The 18,706-nt window shown below is 35.3% G+C and overlaps 1 protein-coding gene across 4 annotated transcripts; it reads right to left on the bottom strand.

Moving 5' to 3' along the window:
* Positions 1-121: 121 nt before the first annotated feature.
* LOC9329973 (acetyl-CoA carboxylase 1) lies at positions 122-10,720 on the bottom strand. 4 transcript variants are annotated; one of them, XM_002891166.2, is made up of 32 exons: positions 10,382-10,718; positions 9,468-9,838; positions 9,118-9,324; positions 8,871-9,032; positions 8,695-8,787; positions 8,461-8,556; positions 8,162-8,335; positions 7,975-8,068; positions 7,692-7,879; positions 7,560-7,610; positions 7,443-7,482; positions 7,228-7,352; positions 7,030-7,146; positions 6,880-6,954; positions 6,747-6,803; positions 6,524-6,628; positions 6,327-6,413; positions 6,037-6,228; positions 5,768-5,956; positions 5,578-5,688; positions 5,399-5,488; positions 5,140-5,316; positions 4,972-5,049; positions 4,774-4,896; positions 4,432-4,701; positions 3,998-4,323; positions 3,681-3,918; positions 3,244-3,596; positions 2,948-3,161; positions 2,689-2,865; positions 451-2,601; positions 122-348 (listed from the first exon to the last, which is right to left on the bottom strand). In XM_002891166.2, the coding sequence occupies exons 2-32, from the start codon at positions 9,807-9,809 to the stop codon at positions 292-294; spliced, it is 6,759 nt and encodes a 2,252-aa protein (XP_002891212.1). In that variant the 5' UTR covers positions 9,810-9,838; positions 10,382-10,718; the 3' UTR covers positions 122-291. The 4 variants fall into 4 exon arrangements, with proteins under 4 accessions (XP_002891212.1, XP_020868910.1, XP_020868909.1 ...); XM_021013251.1 differs by having other exon boundaries at positions 7,030-7,352; positions 10,444-10,720; XM_021013250.1 differs by having other exon boundaries at positions 7,030-7,352; positions 10,382-10,719.
* Positions 10,721-18,706: the final 7,986 nt, after the last annotated feature.

Genomic DNA, 18,706 nt, shown 5'->3' with positions numbered 1-18,706 from the left:
CATAGTTCAGTTTCATTTAGACTACATATATTGTCTTAGGATTTCTAATTCTTAGCTATATTTGGTTAAGTAGGATCAGTTTTATGTTGAGACTAATTATATTGTCTTAGTTCATTGTGTAAATATGAAGCAATAGTGACATGTTGAATGAATTATTACGTAATTCGCTTATACGGGAATGACAAAGCTACAACAACATTTACAACTGTAGGCTGTGGCCAACAAATATAAGGACTCAAGCAAACTCTAAATGTCCATCTTTCTTGGATTAGAAGCTAAATGTCTTTGATATCAACCCAACACCTTTCGAATGGCATTCACCAGTTCTTCTCTTTTTGAAGGCTCCACCTGCATCACAAATATTCACTTAGGCCTTAAGAAACCGAGCCATATAGAGAAGAATAGTAGAGAACCAAAAACTCTATTTTTCTCGAGGGTTTCGTTTTATACCTTGTTTAGAAGATTAGCAAGTCCCTGAGGTAGAGCTTGCAGATCTGACGAATTCCCAATCTCTGCAAGTTGATTCAGTAGTTTCTGCGCTCTCAACTCGCTCAGCTTTAACTCGTAGTTACTAACGTTGTCCTTCCATGTAAAAAACACTTGGTCGTCTGTCCAAGCTTCTTCTTTCCCCTTTGCAATATCAGAGTTACAGAACCAATCCTGAATCAAACCCATTGCAGATTTATATGATAAGTTGTCTCCAGACGCTTCTCTTACGTTTTTCACAAGAGAGCTCTCAGCAATTCTCCTATTTAGCTTTTTATAGAAGAAGGACCGAGAGCCACTCCATTCCACAACACTTTTGATCACTCCTTTTGCAGCCATTCTCATGGAAGTGTCATGAAGTTCCGCAAATTTGGTGGCGATTTGGATATAAACTGGTAAAAGCTGTTTCTCTCGGGCTTTAATCTGTTGCTGGAGAAGCTCGATGTTTGCATAGGCCTCGCTTTGCTTGGCATCTTGCAATTTTGCTTTGAGACCGATTAGCTTCTGGTCCAACCTTCCCATGCACTCTAACAGCTCTTTTGTTCTAAATTTTATCTCTATCGTCCCTTCTGGCTCGAGAACATTTCCACGAGCAGTTTCATCAGCATACATTTCAACATAATCTGAATTTATCTGGCTGTCAACAACAACCCACGCTCCACCGCGCAGCTCTCCCATCATTGGGATGTACACAAACACTGGCTGCCGATATGTTCTCAGATTTTCTACTATAGTTGAACCCGCCTGAAGTATTCCTTCGAAAAGATCTCTCTGCCCACCTGAAAACCCTCTCCAGTTCGCTAGGATAAACAGCGGAAGCTCTTCCCGGTTGAAATCCATGAGCGCTTGAGCTGTCTTGGCCGCTGAATCAGGAAACCAGACTTGCCCTGCTTGCGGAACCACTCTTTCATGAGAGTCAAGCTGTCCAGGATCGGCTGGGATGATCTGCATTACAGTCTGTGTCTCAACAGCAACAACTCCAACGGGTATCCCCCCGAGCTTAGCTCTACCAGTCACTACCGTCCTAGCCCAGCCTTCAAGAGTCTCAATAAAGCTATTTTTATCAAAAATACCTCCAAGCCATTTACCGGTATTGTCGTTGACCCCAGCTATAGCCGCTCGTGGGTCACAAGAGTTCTCGGGGACGTACTCCACAGTTCTCTCCGGTGGATCTAAAGGGGCAAGAACAGGAAGAGGACCACCCACGTAAGCAGGAATGTAACTCAGCCAGTTGAGAATTGCTGATACGCCATCAAGATCATCTGAGACTGTAAGATGAACAACACCATTTGTGCCCATGATTTTCGGGCCACCAAGTTGCATGTGAGAGCTATAGACCTCACGCCCAAGTAACTTGTTGAGTGTAGAAAAGCCAGTCAAAATAATCGGCTGGTCAAGTCTCTGTATGCACCGCATACCCAGGCGGGCAAGATAAGCACCAATTCCAACCGTTCTCCCACTAACAAAGGTTAAAGTAAAAGTTTCGTTGTATGCCCTTGAGTAAGCACCCGCTATTGCCCCACTTCCTGTTAAGTTCTCTACACCAATACCATCTTCTTTACCAACTATAGTATCAATCACCCATCTTGTTTCCCCACTAGGCAGCTTCACTTCGTGCGCAATGACAGATGATCCAATCTTTTCATGGTCTTCAGGGCTTAGGTATATGTACTGAAAACCGTTCTCAGGGGAAACTTCATCCGACCATCCAACTTTGAAGCAGGCTTTGACTTCTTCAGCAACTCCGAGTCGGGCACCAGAATTTGCTGCCAAGTAAATCAAGGGAAGCTTCTTTGCACAAGCGAGTTCGGTAACAGCGAGGAAAAAAGCGTCCTCTCTAGGACCAAAAGAACCAGCTTTGAAGGTAACATCATTAGCGACTACGAGAAGTTTCCGTCCCATAGGAAACTCAGGGGTCGACATATCTAGGCACCAGGCAACCATTCCAAATTCGTTGAGACCCAGTGGTCTTTCAACCAGATTTAGAGATGTACCTGGAGAACCTTCTGCTTTGGAGAACACAAGCTCTTTAACATTAATCATAGTATTCTTATATGGTTTCTTAACTCCCGGGTGTTGTGATGCCCACAACAATTCCAAGGCTGTCTCAAATGCCTGAAAAGGAAATATATAACATAAGAGGGGTTGGAAATGGCCAAAAGAGTGAACGTATGTGTTAATCTTATAAATTCAGTAACAAACCAACGGGAAGTCATAGCAATAAGTAGTGTTACTCCTCCTTGCCGCTAGACGTTGCCTGTCGAGATATCCCAGGGGTTTATATTGATCACTTATTGGGGTTCCATGCAAAGGTCCCTTCTTGGTTATTGAGTGGTAAATTAAAGTACTTCTCCCAGGAGTTTCAACTTCTCGGTATATCTGAAAAATCAAATCACAGCAGGTAAGTCATCGAGATTTGTACTCTTACTCTCTGTATTGTCTGTACAACCACTGAACTTACGTGGACAGTGCATGTACGGCCTGTCACATTTGCAACCACAACCCTCCAAGCGCCACATGCCAATCCAGAGGACACCAACCAAAGCCGCACTTCCCACTCGCACACGCCCAACCTATGCATTCTCACTCCGACAGATCTATGTATCTCTCGTGCTGCTTCTTCTAAGATCATCTCAACTGATGTTTCTTCATCCTCCGCATTCACTTCAACTCTCCTGTGAGAAACACGTTGATATTATTAAGATAAGGTCTGACACATTACAAACGATAACTTGTCAAGGACACAGCCATAGTAACCTGGGGTAAGGCACAAGATCATCTATCTGCTGCTCACGCAATATGCAAAGAAACATATGTGCGTGGTCTGGTTTCATTGCAGCATTATGGGCATTTAGTTCTAGTTCCTCCATGGCATCCATCAAAGACCTCAGAACGCATTTCGACGTAAACGGCATGGAGAACAGTGTTTGACTAAGCTGCTTATCCTGCCCTTGCTGCAACATAAAGCCATCGTTCATTGTAGCCTGTCGAACAAGAGATCTCAGGAACATCCTCTTGATTGGCACTGGCTTGTCTGTAACAGTATACAAATGCCATTGACGATCTCGTGAAGGCGTATATTGTATATTTGAGTATCCTTTCAGCTTATCCTGCATCATCAAACAGTAAACAACCATTAAAAAGAATATGAGATACTTTAAACAAGAAATTACATTTCATTGTCATGATCATACCAACTCAAGGTATATGGACAGAGGAGGTTCAAGATGACGCAGCAACGGCTCTTCTACATAATACTGTTTCTCCATCGACCAATGGAAAGAATGTCTCATGGGTGTTCGTCCTTCATCTCGCTGAATTATACAGCTGATTACACCAACACCGGCAGCACAGAGGCTCGAACTCACTTCTTCCTCTTTAAGAATTTTGGCCAGCTTGTTTACTCTTTCCTGAGCTTGGTCTTCATCCCCACTGAGATAAACAGATCAGAAATGATAAAAGATTAGCTAGACACTATAGCACCAAAGCTAGTTTATGCTGTGCCAAGTACCTGTCCTGAAGCAGACTCATCTGGTTGTTGATGCCCACAATAGCAATGTGCATCATATTGCCAGATAAAAGAGCTCCGGCAGTTTCATAGTCGTTGTGGTTTGTTTCTCTCAATGCTGCACTTATTATACTTGGCAGAAACTGCAGCGATTTGATTATAACCATAGCCCCCCATTTTCTCTTACTACGCTTCTCAACCGATCCTTTTTCAGATGTGTCGTGATAGTCTAAGCCAATGTTTTCCATATGCTCCTCTAGGAACTCCCAGGAAGCAATAAGACCAGAACGGTGCCACTGCATTCTCACGCTTTCTTTAACGACATAGGGCTGATGACAAGAGTCGAGTTAAAATGAAGTAAAAAATTTCCTCTGTCTAATCAATTGCAATCCAAAAAGAACTTTGAATAATAAGGGTGTGGAAGAATGAATTCTAACCTGGTATAATCTGCGAATATAAGTCTCAACAACCCGTCTTTGAAGTGTGTGATCGCTGTGGTCAAATAGTCCCACGAGAGCATCTTCAACAGCTAAAGACGCGCTCACAAGATCTTCTATTCTTTCATTAATGGCACTTTTCCTCTTGGGAGTATCCATATTTTCTCCATCCTCTGTAAACATTTCTAACTCTGAAAGGCTTCTAGCAATGTTTGAACGAAGTTCACTTAGTTTGGTCTGTTCAAGCAATTGACTCGCCTTGAGCGCCAACTACACACACAAATTGATCATCAGTTGAGAATATAACATAAATATTATAAAACATCAAGCCACCAAACGCACCTCAGAGTAGTTAGTATGGTTAAGTGTGGAGAATCGGATAAGTTTATCTCTGTAAGCAGCAGGATTAGGGTAAACTAGCTGCTCCATGAGCCGTAGAACGAGTTTATTTTTGTTTTTAATGCCCTGAAAAGAAGAACTAATTCAGTGACATAGTGATAACGAAAAGAAAAACTTGGTTTGAGAAATATGATCACAGACCTGGTGTGAGAGTACTATATCCACAATCTTCAACAGATCTTTCTTGTATTGCTGACGCATGCGTTCTATAACATCAGCCTATTCAAGAAAAATAAAATGATTATTTAGACGCTTCAGACTTAGCTAGTAACAAATAATCTGTTAATTAGCTATTGAACCATATAGTACCAGCATGTTATCATTGAATAATTCTTCTACTGATAGATATTCTTCAAAGAGAGAATGAACAATAACACGCGCATGACTTTCTCTACCACCTTCATAAGATTTTGCAAGGCTCATCAACGGTTCAATGAGCCTTTCCAGGGCACCTCTCTCTTTCTCATCACAAGAAGATACATGTGCCTGTCGCAAGAAGTAGAAGAAAAAAGTTCAGAGAGTAAAAAAAAGGATGGTACTTCTAATCGAAGAAATAATAGTCAATAACCTCAAGAATGCCTCTTAAGAGTTTGGCAGGGAAATCGGTGGTCAGAGAGTTTCTGGAGATATTCTCAAATTCCCTATACTTTGATTCGAGCTGAAATAGGGTTTTATTTAGAAAAGCATTAAAGTCTTGAAGTTAAAACAAATATCGCTGTAAAGGAAACCGAATTATGGATAGTATACCATGTTCCTGAGATTTTTAGGTAGTCGTGTCGCCAGAACTGCAAAGCACTCTTGCCACTGAAGAAATGGCAGTTCAGGGCTATCCAGGCAATTAAGTAAGTCTTGAACAACCTACAATATATGAGCAATATCAGACTCAGATAATCTAATAGAAAAGTTGGATCTAATAGGAAAAACAAATAGCGTTTACCTCATCTACTTTATGCTCATAGCCGGCAAGAATCATGCGAGCAGCATTTAAAGTTGCAGCACATCTCTGATGAACTTTACCAGATATTGCAGTTGGAAGCCCTAATCTTGGGAAACCTCCATGGAAGGGTTCGGCCTTTCTTACAGCAGAAGGATCATCAAGATCAAGCTTGGCTATAAGTTCACCAGCCTGTGGAAAATATAATGGACGGGTTAATCACTTTCGACAAAACTGTAGGATTTTTGTTTAGCAATGGAGTGGTTTTTCACCTGCATGGCTTGTCCTTCAGACATTTTGAAATGGATAACTCCTGAAGCAGGTGAAAGAAGTGGCATGCACATCTTCATGACCTCAACTTCGGCATAAGGCGTATCAGCGTCAATTTTGTTGTTGTCTGCAACCAAATACCTGAGCAACTTGCACGGTGTCTCCGCCATCAACTTCGAAGGATCGTGGTCATTCTGAATAAGCCAAAATTGACAGATAGCTTAAAGCTAAAAGTGACTTTAGAGTAACGTGAATTAATATGGTAAAACACAAATAAAAAATCAGTGGAAACCTGTAGCAAACAAGTTCTTCCATCAATGAGAAGACGAGTTCCTGCAGCTTCTTCCTCTGCATATATCACATGGCTTTTACCATCCAACTGCAATGACAGCGAAAACAAAAAAGGAAATCAGATTCTCAAGAAGTTTTTTTATGTGTGACACATGTATGTTCCTATCTTGCAGTATTGAACAAAGGCAGAAAACTTGCCTGCATCAGAAGACCTCCATCCCGTAGAGTGTGTATTTCTGCTACAACTTCTGAGTTGTTCATTCTTAGCCTGTAGGTTCCTGATCCACCCCGGACTACATCAATCTAGAAACAGTTATGTTCAGGTTAATGAGCGTCGGTTACAACAACTTCAGTGCAAAAATAATATGGCAGACAAAAAGAAGAAATGCAGAGAAGTAAAATTTTGACAGTAGATGCATACCGTATATTTACTTCCTTCAATATTCAGAGACACTTGAGAATGCACAAGAGATATATGCTGCAAGTTAAGAGAGGAAAAGTAAGCTACAAGAACATTACTAGAAAGACAAAAGAGAGCGCTGATATTGGATTACCTTTGGTGGAATTTGCCCCTTCTCCAGATAACCAACGTAATCTGAAACCACAGCAGCACTGGTCGCTGATGCTTTCTGGACAAATAGAACATCTCGTCACCAGATAGAAACTTTTCAAGACAAATAAATCTCTGAGAAAGAGGTTCTTACATAGAGGGCCCCACCGACAACTGAGAGATACCATGGAGGCCTCTCAGCTCTGACCCGCATAGCAATCCTACTGTCCAACCAACCAGTGTGAATTTTGTTTTCTCGGTAATCAGAAGCCTGGTTAACAGTTGAAATGATCTTGTCAGGGTATTGCAAACACAGAGTGTAAGCTTTGTGTGAAAGAAGAAGGAAATGTACATGTAAAAGGTCGATCGTGTAGTCCACGTTAGTCCTAATTTCTCCACGGATTTGAATTTCTTTTAGCCCAAGAACCATATTCGCTATCGCCAAGGCTCTGGATTCCCCAAATGCAAAAACATGTCCTGGATAGAAGATTAAAGGAAGTTTCACTTTGTAAACTCAAGAAAAGAACTAACCTAGCAGCCCGTATACATTTATTTCATTCAACTTACCAAACTGGGAATCCGAGAACTCGTGGATGCCTCCACCAGACTGTAAAAAAGTAGTCGTAAAATTTTAAAAATAGCGAAAAACACGTTATATAGCAGAGTTTCTATTGATATAACTACCTTGACAGAGAAGTACGCCCACACATTTGGCTTGCTCTTAAAACTCAATTCCTGTTGCAAATTCATACAAGTGTTAACCACAGTTTTCCGTGAATGAACTTTAACTTTGCATTCCACAGAATTTCACATTACCTGAACTCTACCGCTGGTTGGTTTGAACCCATCATCAGGATCCTCGCTTGTCACACGTACAGCCACACAATGACCTTTTGGCCTTATACTTTCAGCTTTATCAAAATCAAAAGGGAAGGCTACAACAGATGTTTTTCTCCAAGAATCATAACCTCCACCATGTTCTATACCATAGAACCGTCTTATCTCTACGAAATCAAAGCAAAACAGAAAGTACATTACACCTGTGCATGGGTAAAGAAGAGGAACCACTGCCTCTAGAGAATAAGGATGCAGATCATACCAGGGATTTGCCAGAGAGGAACTCCCATCCCCACAGCAACTTGGGCAGCAGGAAGATTTATCTCAGCAATCCACTCAGTTACAGGGTGCTCAACCTGACCTCAAACATCAAGTCAAACAAGTCTTTCAATTTCAAGTGCGGATCTTTCAATAGATTTCAATGCAAAAAGCTGTAGTATGAAACCAACCTGTAAGCGAGGGTTAAGCTCTAAGAAGTAGTACTCCCCAGTGTCCATACTGTAGAGATACTCAACAGTAGCAGCTCCAACATAGTTAACACTCTTAGCCAACCTTCTAGCTGCTTGCTCAAGTTTCTTGACAGTTTCTGGCGGAGCCACAGTAATTGGACCCTCCTCTATGATCTACGATACAAGCGATAAAGTATAACTCAGTTGGAGAATAAAAATTGAAGTATATAACCATATAAGAATAAATTAGACAGAATGTTTTTCTATATAACCAGCCAATTAAAATCCCACTAACAAACCTTTTGATGTCTTCTCTGGACGCTACAATCACGGCTATGCAGAGCTGAAACATTTCGATATTTGTCACAGAGCAGCTGGACCTCTAAATGCCGACTCTATACAAAAAAAAATTAGAAAAAATGAAATGTAAAGAAAAGCAGTGCATTACTACGTTAAATTCTCTAGTTAAGTAAACATATATGAACTCAGCTATGCCTATGCTTGGATCAAGAGATATATTTAAGTAGCCATACCTGTGACGCAACCTTCATTATGAATATCGGTGAGCCTGGGACCTCACCCTGAACTTGCTTGAATAGAGCCCTAACCTCATCATCATTATGAACCTAAAATTTAAAACCACAATAAGTATATACTGATATAGTAATCGCTTAGTCTACAATCAAAAGGCTTATCTACACAAGCTGACCTTCCTAATGCCTTTACCGCCACCTCCCCACGATGCTTTGATCATTGCTGGGTAACCGACAACTTGACAGCTAGCAATCGCTTCTTCAGTTGTGTAGACACATGCTTGTCGGTAGATCTCCTCGGGGATGGTTACCAGGTTGCTATTAGGAGGCATTTTAACCTGAAAACATAGGAATTCAGTATTTAGAAAAAAACAATATAACTCTGGTAAACAAGCTGAGCTTAACAGGAGTAAATTTACTTACATGGGAACCACTCCATGGCAGAGTGGGTACATCAGCAGCTTGTGCAATCAACGAAGAACCAATCTTATCTCCTAGTGCTGCCATTGAAGCTGCCGGAGGACCAAGAAATATTATTCCTTTTGCATCTAGGGCATCAGGTAATTCAGGATTTTCAGATGCATGACCCCAACCAGGCCAAACTGCATCCACGCGTGTTACTTCAGCCATCTGCACACATATATTAGACAAAGATGAACGAAAAATAACTCCAAAGACTACAACTTTCTTGCTCAAATTGAGCTCAATTCATGTGTTCTGTACAGTAAAACAGGGCAATTCAGATATTAGAAGTTCCCAGAAGTTGAACTCACCTCCACAATAAGCTGAACGTTAGCATAATTGTTATTGTTGGTTCCTCCCGGAACCTCAACAAACTGATCAGCGATTCTGATATGCTCCGCATTGATCCGCATGTCTTCAGGGGTCGCCATCCCCACCAACAATATGGCTTTTTCCGTACCAAATGTTTCGTAAGCCCACGTTCTGACACTACGTATAAACTTGACAGCCGCCATTCCATTGTTAGCGATCAAAATACTATGGATCGGCCTTTTTCCTCCAAGTGCTTTACAGAACTCATCAACTTGAGACACCGTCTCATAATTTATACCAGGTCCGATAGCACTCTGATACCCGTTAACCGAGCCAGCCATTGTCACTGTCCTTTAAGCTTCAGATATATCTGCAAAACAGCCATAAACACATACTGAATCACTTTACAAAGAAATGTGTAGCAACATCGTCTCAGAATTGTACTTCCAGACAGAAATTGAGCAACAAAAAGATGCTATCTACCAAAATGACTTGTAAGAGCATAACAGGCCTATAAAAACAATCAGGTTTCGGTTGCTTAATCTCACAAACAAAGATGCTTCAGAGTTCGTTCATATGAAGATACAAGGTGGAATTAACAAAGATGACAGCAATGCTTTGCGTATTCACATGAAGAAAAAGTGTATAGAAAAAGCAAAACGCAATCATAAGCAAAGATCTTGCAAGTAAGAAAGTATCATTACCCAATAATAATGAGCTCCTTTAGAAATCTGAGAGATCTCAGAAAAGAACTAATGATTAAAAAAAAACCCACAATTGAAAATTCCAGAAAATTGAAGTCTTTACTCCAAAAAAAAAGAATTTGAAATCACAAAACAAGTCCAAATTCCATAAAAATCAAAACTTTAAAACACCCAGATGACAAAATCAGCAAAAGAAGCAAACTTCAAACCTTGAATGACACAAATTGGCTTAAAGAGGAGTCAGAGAAGGCCAGAATTGTGGGTGGTTTACCTAAAGAATAACACAGAGGACATGAAAGAGAATGAGAGAGAAAGAGAGAGAGACAAGGGTTTAAAGAGAAGAGAGAAGAGGGTAGGTTGGAGTTAGAAGAGGAGAAGGAAGGTGGGGTCAAAAGAGTTAATAATAATGGGAGATGAAGAAGAGAGGAAGAAGAAGAAAACGAAGAAGGAGAAGAAGAGAAGAGAGAGCACGTGGTCTCTGCCTCCGCCACACTCACACCTTCTCCATTGTTTTTTTTTCGATCCCTTTTTGTTAGGAGGCGCCGTAGTTGTTCCTCAGCTACCTCTTTTCATCTTCCACTCTTGTTTTTTCCGCTATACATATATTTCGGGAAAAATGTCGTTAAAATCCCCAACTTATTCAAAACGTTGATTTAAATCCTCAACTCATGACGAAACGAAATAAATATCAAACTTATGTTGACTTTCCAAATAAATATTAAACTTATGTTGACTTTCCAAATAAACACCAAACTTTCATTGACTTTCCAAATAAATATCAAACTTCCGTTGACCTGACCATATTAGGTTCGACGTTAAGTGGGTTAATAAATCCTCAACTCATGACAAAACGAAATAAATATCAAATTTATGTTGACTTTCCAAATAAATATCAAACTTATGTTGACTTTCCAAATAAATATCAAACTTCCGTTGACCTGGCCATATTAGGTACGACGTTAAGTGGGTTAATAGATCTCGTTAACGGAGGTAATTTTCTGTTAACATATATGTTAATTGATAACGACATTGTTTCATATAACAACAAAACGACGTCGTTATGTCGTAACGATTGAATTAAATCCCTAAAGTCAATCTTAGATCCCCAAATCGAGCATTATCCCTAACCCTAAATAGAGTATGATTTGAAACTCGGGATTTTATTGAACAGTTACGACAAAACAACGTCGTTTTATGTTTAGAAGGAATACTTGTTAGTGTTTTGATCAACAAACGAACTCTGTTTTAACAGAGTATGAAGAAACTTGATCTTTATTGATAAGATAAAATGTATTACACACAATGATGTTATTGAGTTTGAGTCGATCTACTTATACAACACGAAACAACGTGTACGTACATGTGTTAATCGAAAAGACACAACTTTACGAACAGACACAACTATACGTACGTACATTCGTGACTCTTACGTAAATAACTAACTTATATGAATACGGCTTTAGGTTATATGACTTAGATGAGATTTGATTATAGTTCAACAATACTGTCATTTTTAATTAGCGGGTCTGTTAACAGAAAATTAATCCTGTTAACATTGTCTGTTAACTCACTTAACGTCATGCCTAATATGGCCAAGTCAATGAAAGTTTGGTGTTTATTTGGAAAGTCAACATAAGTTTAATATTTATTTGGAAAGTCCACATAAGTTTGATATTTATTTCGTTTCGTCGTGAGTTGAGGATTTAAATCAACGTTTTGAATAAGTTGGAGATTTTAATGACATTTTTCCCCATATATTTCCAATGCTTCTCATTTTGTTATACAAAGTTTTATTCCAAATTTTGGAATAATGTTTTTTATTTACCAAACCCAAAAAACATATGAATACCAGAAATTTTCTCTGAAATTTGTACAAATTTCTGTTTTCGGAAAAAAACCGTGATTAGATTTTTTTATTTTTTAAAATACCAGGAGGTTCTGGACCAAAACCCGTAATCCTCCAGACCCGAAATCACAGCATGTAATATTAGTTTCGTCCCGAGCGTCACTCGAACCGGCGACCTCTAAGCTTCGTCTAGGATCTTTACCAGTTGAGCTAATAACACTTGGTAACCGTGATTAGATTTAATCGATAAAAACTTTGGTTTAGCAGATATTTTCGGAGATTATAATATTTTTCGTTGGTTTAGTTTTCCGGGATATTTTAGTTTTCGTTAGTGTATGTAGTTTTTAGAGATATGTCATGTTACTAATGTTTTTAATATAAAATTTACATTGACAACCACAAAAAAAAAAAAAAAAACAGAAAAAAATAAGGACGTAGAGTTAATTAACCAGCAATAAGAATCAAAATGCAAAATTTTCTTGAGTTTAACTAATTTGAAAGAATGTAAGACAATTTTCTTGAATTTAATTGCCAAATTTAATGGATCATCTTCGATCCCAAAAAGTCTATTGCATAGTTTTTTTTAGTTATATTTAAATTTAAATTAATATACCATTCTTAGTGCTTTAGTTAAGATACATTTAACTTGTTGGAAACTTTTTTCTGTATATATATATTCGCAAGCCAAATCAAGAAATATTATTCTTTATTGTCTTTAGAACTAGAGTTTAACCCGCGGTACACCGCGGGGCAAAATTGTATTTTATGTATTTTATATAATAATTTATAATTTATTGGATTTTTAAATTGATATTAAATAAAAAAAATTCATTTAATTATTTTATATTATAATTAATATCGTCGAAATATGTGTACTTAGAAGAGTTGTAGGTGTAGAAATGATATAGTGTTAATATTAGCAGACATTTATAATCATGGACTATTATAATAATTTGATATTATTTTGTATCAATAAAAATTTACCCCGCGATATATTGTGGGTCGATTTTTTAAACTAAAATTTTAAAATTTTAAATTATATTTGTTTGGTTTGTTTAGTATTTAAGATTATATAATTATATCTTTATTTTTAATTCTAGGTTTCACCCGTGGTATACCCCGTTTTGTATTCAGAATTATTTTGGTATTTTTTATAGTATGACTCTAAACCATTGCCCAATTTTTTAAGCAATGTGGGACATTGTACACATATTTTTTCTTCATCAATTGAGTAATATATGTCCGTTTTAAAAAAATTTAATCACATTATATGCAGAAATTTTTTATTATTTTATTAATTATATGTATTTTATATAAATTCAAAATAAATTACTATAAGATCATATAAAAGTGAAAGAGGAATCATACAATAATGTTTAAATTAGGTAGAGATGTTTTAGGAAAATTTGGAAACAAAATCAATTTGTTACTATATTTGGAAGTCATAGTTTCTAAAAGATTTTTTCAAAAATATTTTGTAATATTAATTAATAGATAAACATTTATGATAATGGCATTCTTTGTAAATACTTAGTAACTCTAGGATTTATTTGCTAAGTGTACTCCAAAAATGTATATATAGATTATATTCTCTTTAGCTAACTTTAATTTATTATTATATTCTTTGTTTTTTTTTTTTTTTTTTGATAACTCAGGGAAATCCCAGACCTATGGAGGGGCCAGACTAATCCCCTGGGGTAGGTGCAGCCCATAGATAGACTCTCTCTCCGGATATGCAAATGGACCGAAATCAAAGGCCCATATCCATGTGGCCAAGTGGTATATTCTTTGGAGGGGTTTTTGGTTCATAGATTTATATAGAATTAGAAATCCAAACAAAAATTATTTGTTATTCAATCATTGATTTTAAAATCCTAATTAAATTCATGTGTTATTGGTTCTATGATTTATAAATACTAGTTAAAATCTTATGTTATTCGTTTAGTCATTTGTTTTTGGATTTGAGAATCCAAATTATGTTTTAAATGGAATTGAATGGAATTGAAAGAGAAAAATAGAAGGATTCAAATCCATGGGTACACACATGTTATTTCAAAATCCATATATCTTGATTTCATAATTAATAGAAATTTTCAAATTCTATATGGATTTACAAATTAACAAACTAATAACACCCCCTTTGTTTTTGTGTACTGTATAATTAATTTCTTAATTTATGTGTTATTTCATAAATTTCTTATTTAAAAGTTTACTACATACGTTAACAAAAAATGGTTTACTGCATAACTATCTCTCAAGGATGCAGTACTTATTGATCGACACATCTACTTGAATAATAGCAAAAACATAGATTTGTGCCGAAAAAAGAATAGTATAAATTTGTTAAGCAATGAAAGAAATCTATATAAAAATCTTATTAGGTAAGCCATAAAGAATACAGTAAATTTCTACCGTCTGTGATAAATGAACTTCGAATACGTCACAAGAGAAGAGGCCATGGCAAAGGGATCCCATTGTATGAGATTTATTATTTCGTTTATTTGGTCGGTCTATTTCCGTTTTCAAAAAATATATATAATATTGTCTTAGGAATGTGCAATATAATACTATATAGATTTACAGCCAAGAGGAATTGTATTTGCTCGTTGAGTTGTTGACGAAGGGTTGGTTGGGTGGTTTAGGTGATCAACATTTTATTTTGCTCTTGCTTGGAATTTTATTTGTTTCAAATGTTTTTTTTTGTGTTATTAGGGTTTCTCATTAAGTAGAATGTATATTGGACCAAGATCTAGATTAGTGTTGCATCCATCATATGAAACATGCAATAACAAAAGTTCAAGTTAGTCATGTAAAATCAATTCATAGCTTTTTTACCAATCCTTCATCTGCCTACCTTATACTCATGAGGTCATCTCATAAAAATATGCATGGCCATGTTAAGCTAAGGATAATAAGATTTACCACATTCCAGACTATATCGTCTATTTCAATTCATAGAAGCATTGTGTTGCAAACCATGCATCTTAAAAAAAAAAAATCCATTTATTTCAACAAGACAATATACATATATACATATATCATCACAACTCCGGATCTCCCTAATCTCGATGGTTTTAATTTTAAAATAAGAGACATATTCTCATATGTATAGATATCCTTTAATTTAGTACATATGCATCTATTTCTTTGATTACCTGGTATATGATTTTAGACAAATCATTTTCATACAATACAAGAAAAATGGTTGATTGCATCACTTATATAGTATCACAAAAATAAACAGTATCAATTTAAAAATTACTTATTAATATTTAAAAAATGATACAAAATTTGGTTTAGCATCAGTTATAAGAATTGATGTTGTAATAAAATAATTTGACATCACTTCAGTAAAAGTGATAATAAAGCGGTAGTTTTTTAATACATAAAATTTCTCTTTTAATAAAGCGATAATTTATATTATCTTAGAAGTAATAATCCATAATATCAATCATCAGATCGTCAATTTAATTTGATTAGATAGTAAAAATGTTTGACCAAAAAGATATGTTAAATTCATTTTCTAAAACATTTTAGAGCATTGGTAACGCTGAAACACTAATTTGTGTTCTTAACATTATTTTATTAAGAAGAGAGAGAAGAAAAAAAAGAAAGAAAAAATAAGAAAAAAAAGAGGACTAATACACAAAAGACACGTGCTCATAATACTCTTAGAACACCTTAAAAACAGTTCTCGGGAGGAACACAATTCCACTTTGTCTTATACTGTTCAAGCCTTTTATTAATTTAATACTCTTAGGACATCTGATGTGTTTTGGCGATGCATATGCTCTTATAATATTACATATTGATCTTTAAAATTTAGTTTACATTTTATGTTTTAGTGATAGAAAGGCATTCAAGTTTAATGTTTCCAATATTAAGTTTCTTATTTGTAGAAATAAATTTTTTTAAAATCAATTATTCCACTGTTTGTTTTACATATAAATAAATGAAAATCGCCAAAAGAAAAACCAAATCTGGTTCTTCAGTTTGTTTGATTATTTAAAATAAGATTAAAAACGAGGATTAGTAATGTCTCGATGACAAAGAAATAGTAGTAACGGCTTAATAGTTAATTTAAATGAATGGGGGTTGAGATATAGTTGAGAGTTAGGTATGGCCGTATGGGTTGTATTGTATGGCAACCTTATCATTACCTTTCTCATTCTTTCCTCATTTTTGCTAATTTTGAATGAACCACTTATTTTAGCAATAAAAATTAACGAATCATCGTTGACTTGTTTTCAAAAAAAATTTAAACAAATTTTATTGTACATATAACATATATTTATATCAGTGTTCTAAAAAGCGGTCTAGGCGGTCGCCTAGGCCCCGACTAGGCGCTAGGCTCTTATGCGACGCCTAGATAACCGCCTTGACCGCCTAAAATTACATAGACCTTGTTTAATGTATTTTATTGATTTTTGAATAAATTTATTTATATATAAATAGTTATAAATATTCATATATTATTTAGTATGAATATAAATAAATGATTTATCTAATTTTTGTTTATGATTTCGTATTTCTAGTTTTTTTCTAGATTTTTTCTATAACTTTTATATATAATATCATACTTATAATGTTTTATGTTATAAACGTCTAAACCGCCTAAAAATCGCCTAGGCCCCGATTAGGCGTTCTAGGCGCTAGGCGCTGGGTCACCGCCCGCTTAGCGCCTAGCGCTTTCTTGAACATTGATTTATATGTATGGTTATTTCTGATCCTTTGTATTTTCTTAGGTCAGAGTAATTGACTTTGTCTACCTACGAATCAGAGCCGTGCCAAGGAATTTTGATGCCATAGGCGACAAAGTATAGTTTAATATTTAAATAAAATATTATACAAATAAAAAAAGTATTTTACTGTTTAAACTTTAATAATAAATTTACAATGTTTTAAACAAAACTTATAAAATAACTTTTGAACAAATAATTACAAAAAAATGAAAAATTAGGTTGATTATAACGTGTAGTCTAGTAATTTGTGTTAGTACCGTTGTTGTGTTACTATTCAAAAAGTATTATGTATGATGTTAACAAGTTACAAAAAAATTAATAAAAATAATAGTAATATTCAAAATGTGGTATCTAATATAAAAATAATTAATAAAGTTGGATAAAGATAATTAACAAAAATGAAGGTGGTAAAGAAGTGAAAAAAAAAAGATTTAATGAGATAGAAAAAAAAAAGTGAGAAAAGAAGACATTGAAATATTGTCTTAAATACGTGTAAAAATTCAAGATTCTTTGTATATATTGTACATTATACTACTTTCCTTTATTATTTGTATTATTTTCTCTAAAGTTATTGTTTCAATAGTATTTATATGATAAATACAACTAGCAAATTTAGCCTTTTAGATTTTCTATAAAATTCAGACACGTAGGCGAATGTTTCTTTATTTTGTTAGTAGGCACGGCTCTGCTAGAGTAAGCTACGACAATATTAAAGAATCTAGTCATTAAATATCATCTGAATTCCTATTAGATATTTAGAGTGTTCATTATTTCCAACTTAAGTTTGCAAATGAAGTGTACGATAATTATATTAATTTATTTAACTTGTAAAATTAAGAGTAAATTAAGAATTTGCAAATTAAGTGCAAATTTTGTTTGATTTATCTCTGATTTAAGTTTGCAAATTAAGAATTTCATATTGGATATCTCCTAGTTGTGCAAGTTTTTCAATTTCTGAATCAGGAGATCGAGAAACTACAGCAGTACGTTGATAAGAGTAAATCTGGTCAGCAATCAAATCTTTCAAAGTTGAAAGCTTATTTTGGAATATCTTTGGTAATTTTTGGATACTTGTGTATATGTTGTTTATGAATTATTATGATTTTTATAAGGAAGACTGGATTAGCCAGCCATTCCGAATATTGACCTCACACTCTGTAATTACTATAAGTCGACCATTTTCTGCAATTTACTAGTAATTACATCCTTTGTTATTTAAGAATTACATTATTGTAATGATTTTGTTGACTTGTTTTGGTTTTATGTTTCGGCATTGATACAAATAGGGTCGGACGTATTCTATTATACCTAACTAAAACTCGTTGAGACTAAGGCTCATCCATGATATATGATCTAGTTGAACTATAGTTGAAAATCAATAATGAGAACTTATCACTTCCTTTCCACGTTTCATCCACAAAACAACGATATCTAGAATAATTTGAATCAAATGAATTCTTTCACTTCCTTTGCACTCGATTCACTTCATTGGGATTATAATTTGAAAATATTAACTCCACACACGAGTTGAATTTGATATAATTATATACCGAACAATTATTTTTTTTCTTAAATTTCTGTTTTTGTTTAATAAGATACATCTATAGTTTCCTTGTAATTATTTTCTATAGACTTTTAGAATTTTTTTATAAAGATATATACGTATAATTAATTTTCTAAATAATTTTTTTTTTTTTTACACGTGTTAAAATTTAAGATCGATAAATTTGATATGTCCGTATAATTTTATTTTTTTAATAAATGAAAGAAAATTTTTGTTTAATAGGTGTCTGAGATCGATACAAGAATTATTTGAAAACCATACAAGATAAGATACATAAAAATGAACGCGAACATTGAACCAAGATGAGGTTAACCAATAACCAGAGATAACCGGTCTCCTTGCCGATGGAGGTGCCCTATGGTGTATAACTAGTGTGACACTC

This window comes from Arabidopsis lyrata (genome assembly GCF_000004255.2).
Source record: "Arabidopsis lyrata subsp. lyrata unplaced genomic scaffold ARALYscaffold_1, whole genome shotgun sequence".
NCBI classification, from domain to species: Eukaryota; Viridiplantae; Streptophyta; class Magnoliopsida; order Brassicales; family Brassicaceae; genus Arabidopsis; species Arabidopsis lyrata.
This window is presented reverse-complemented; position numbering and strand designations above follow the sequence as displayed.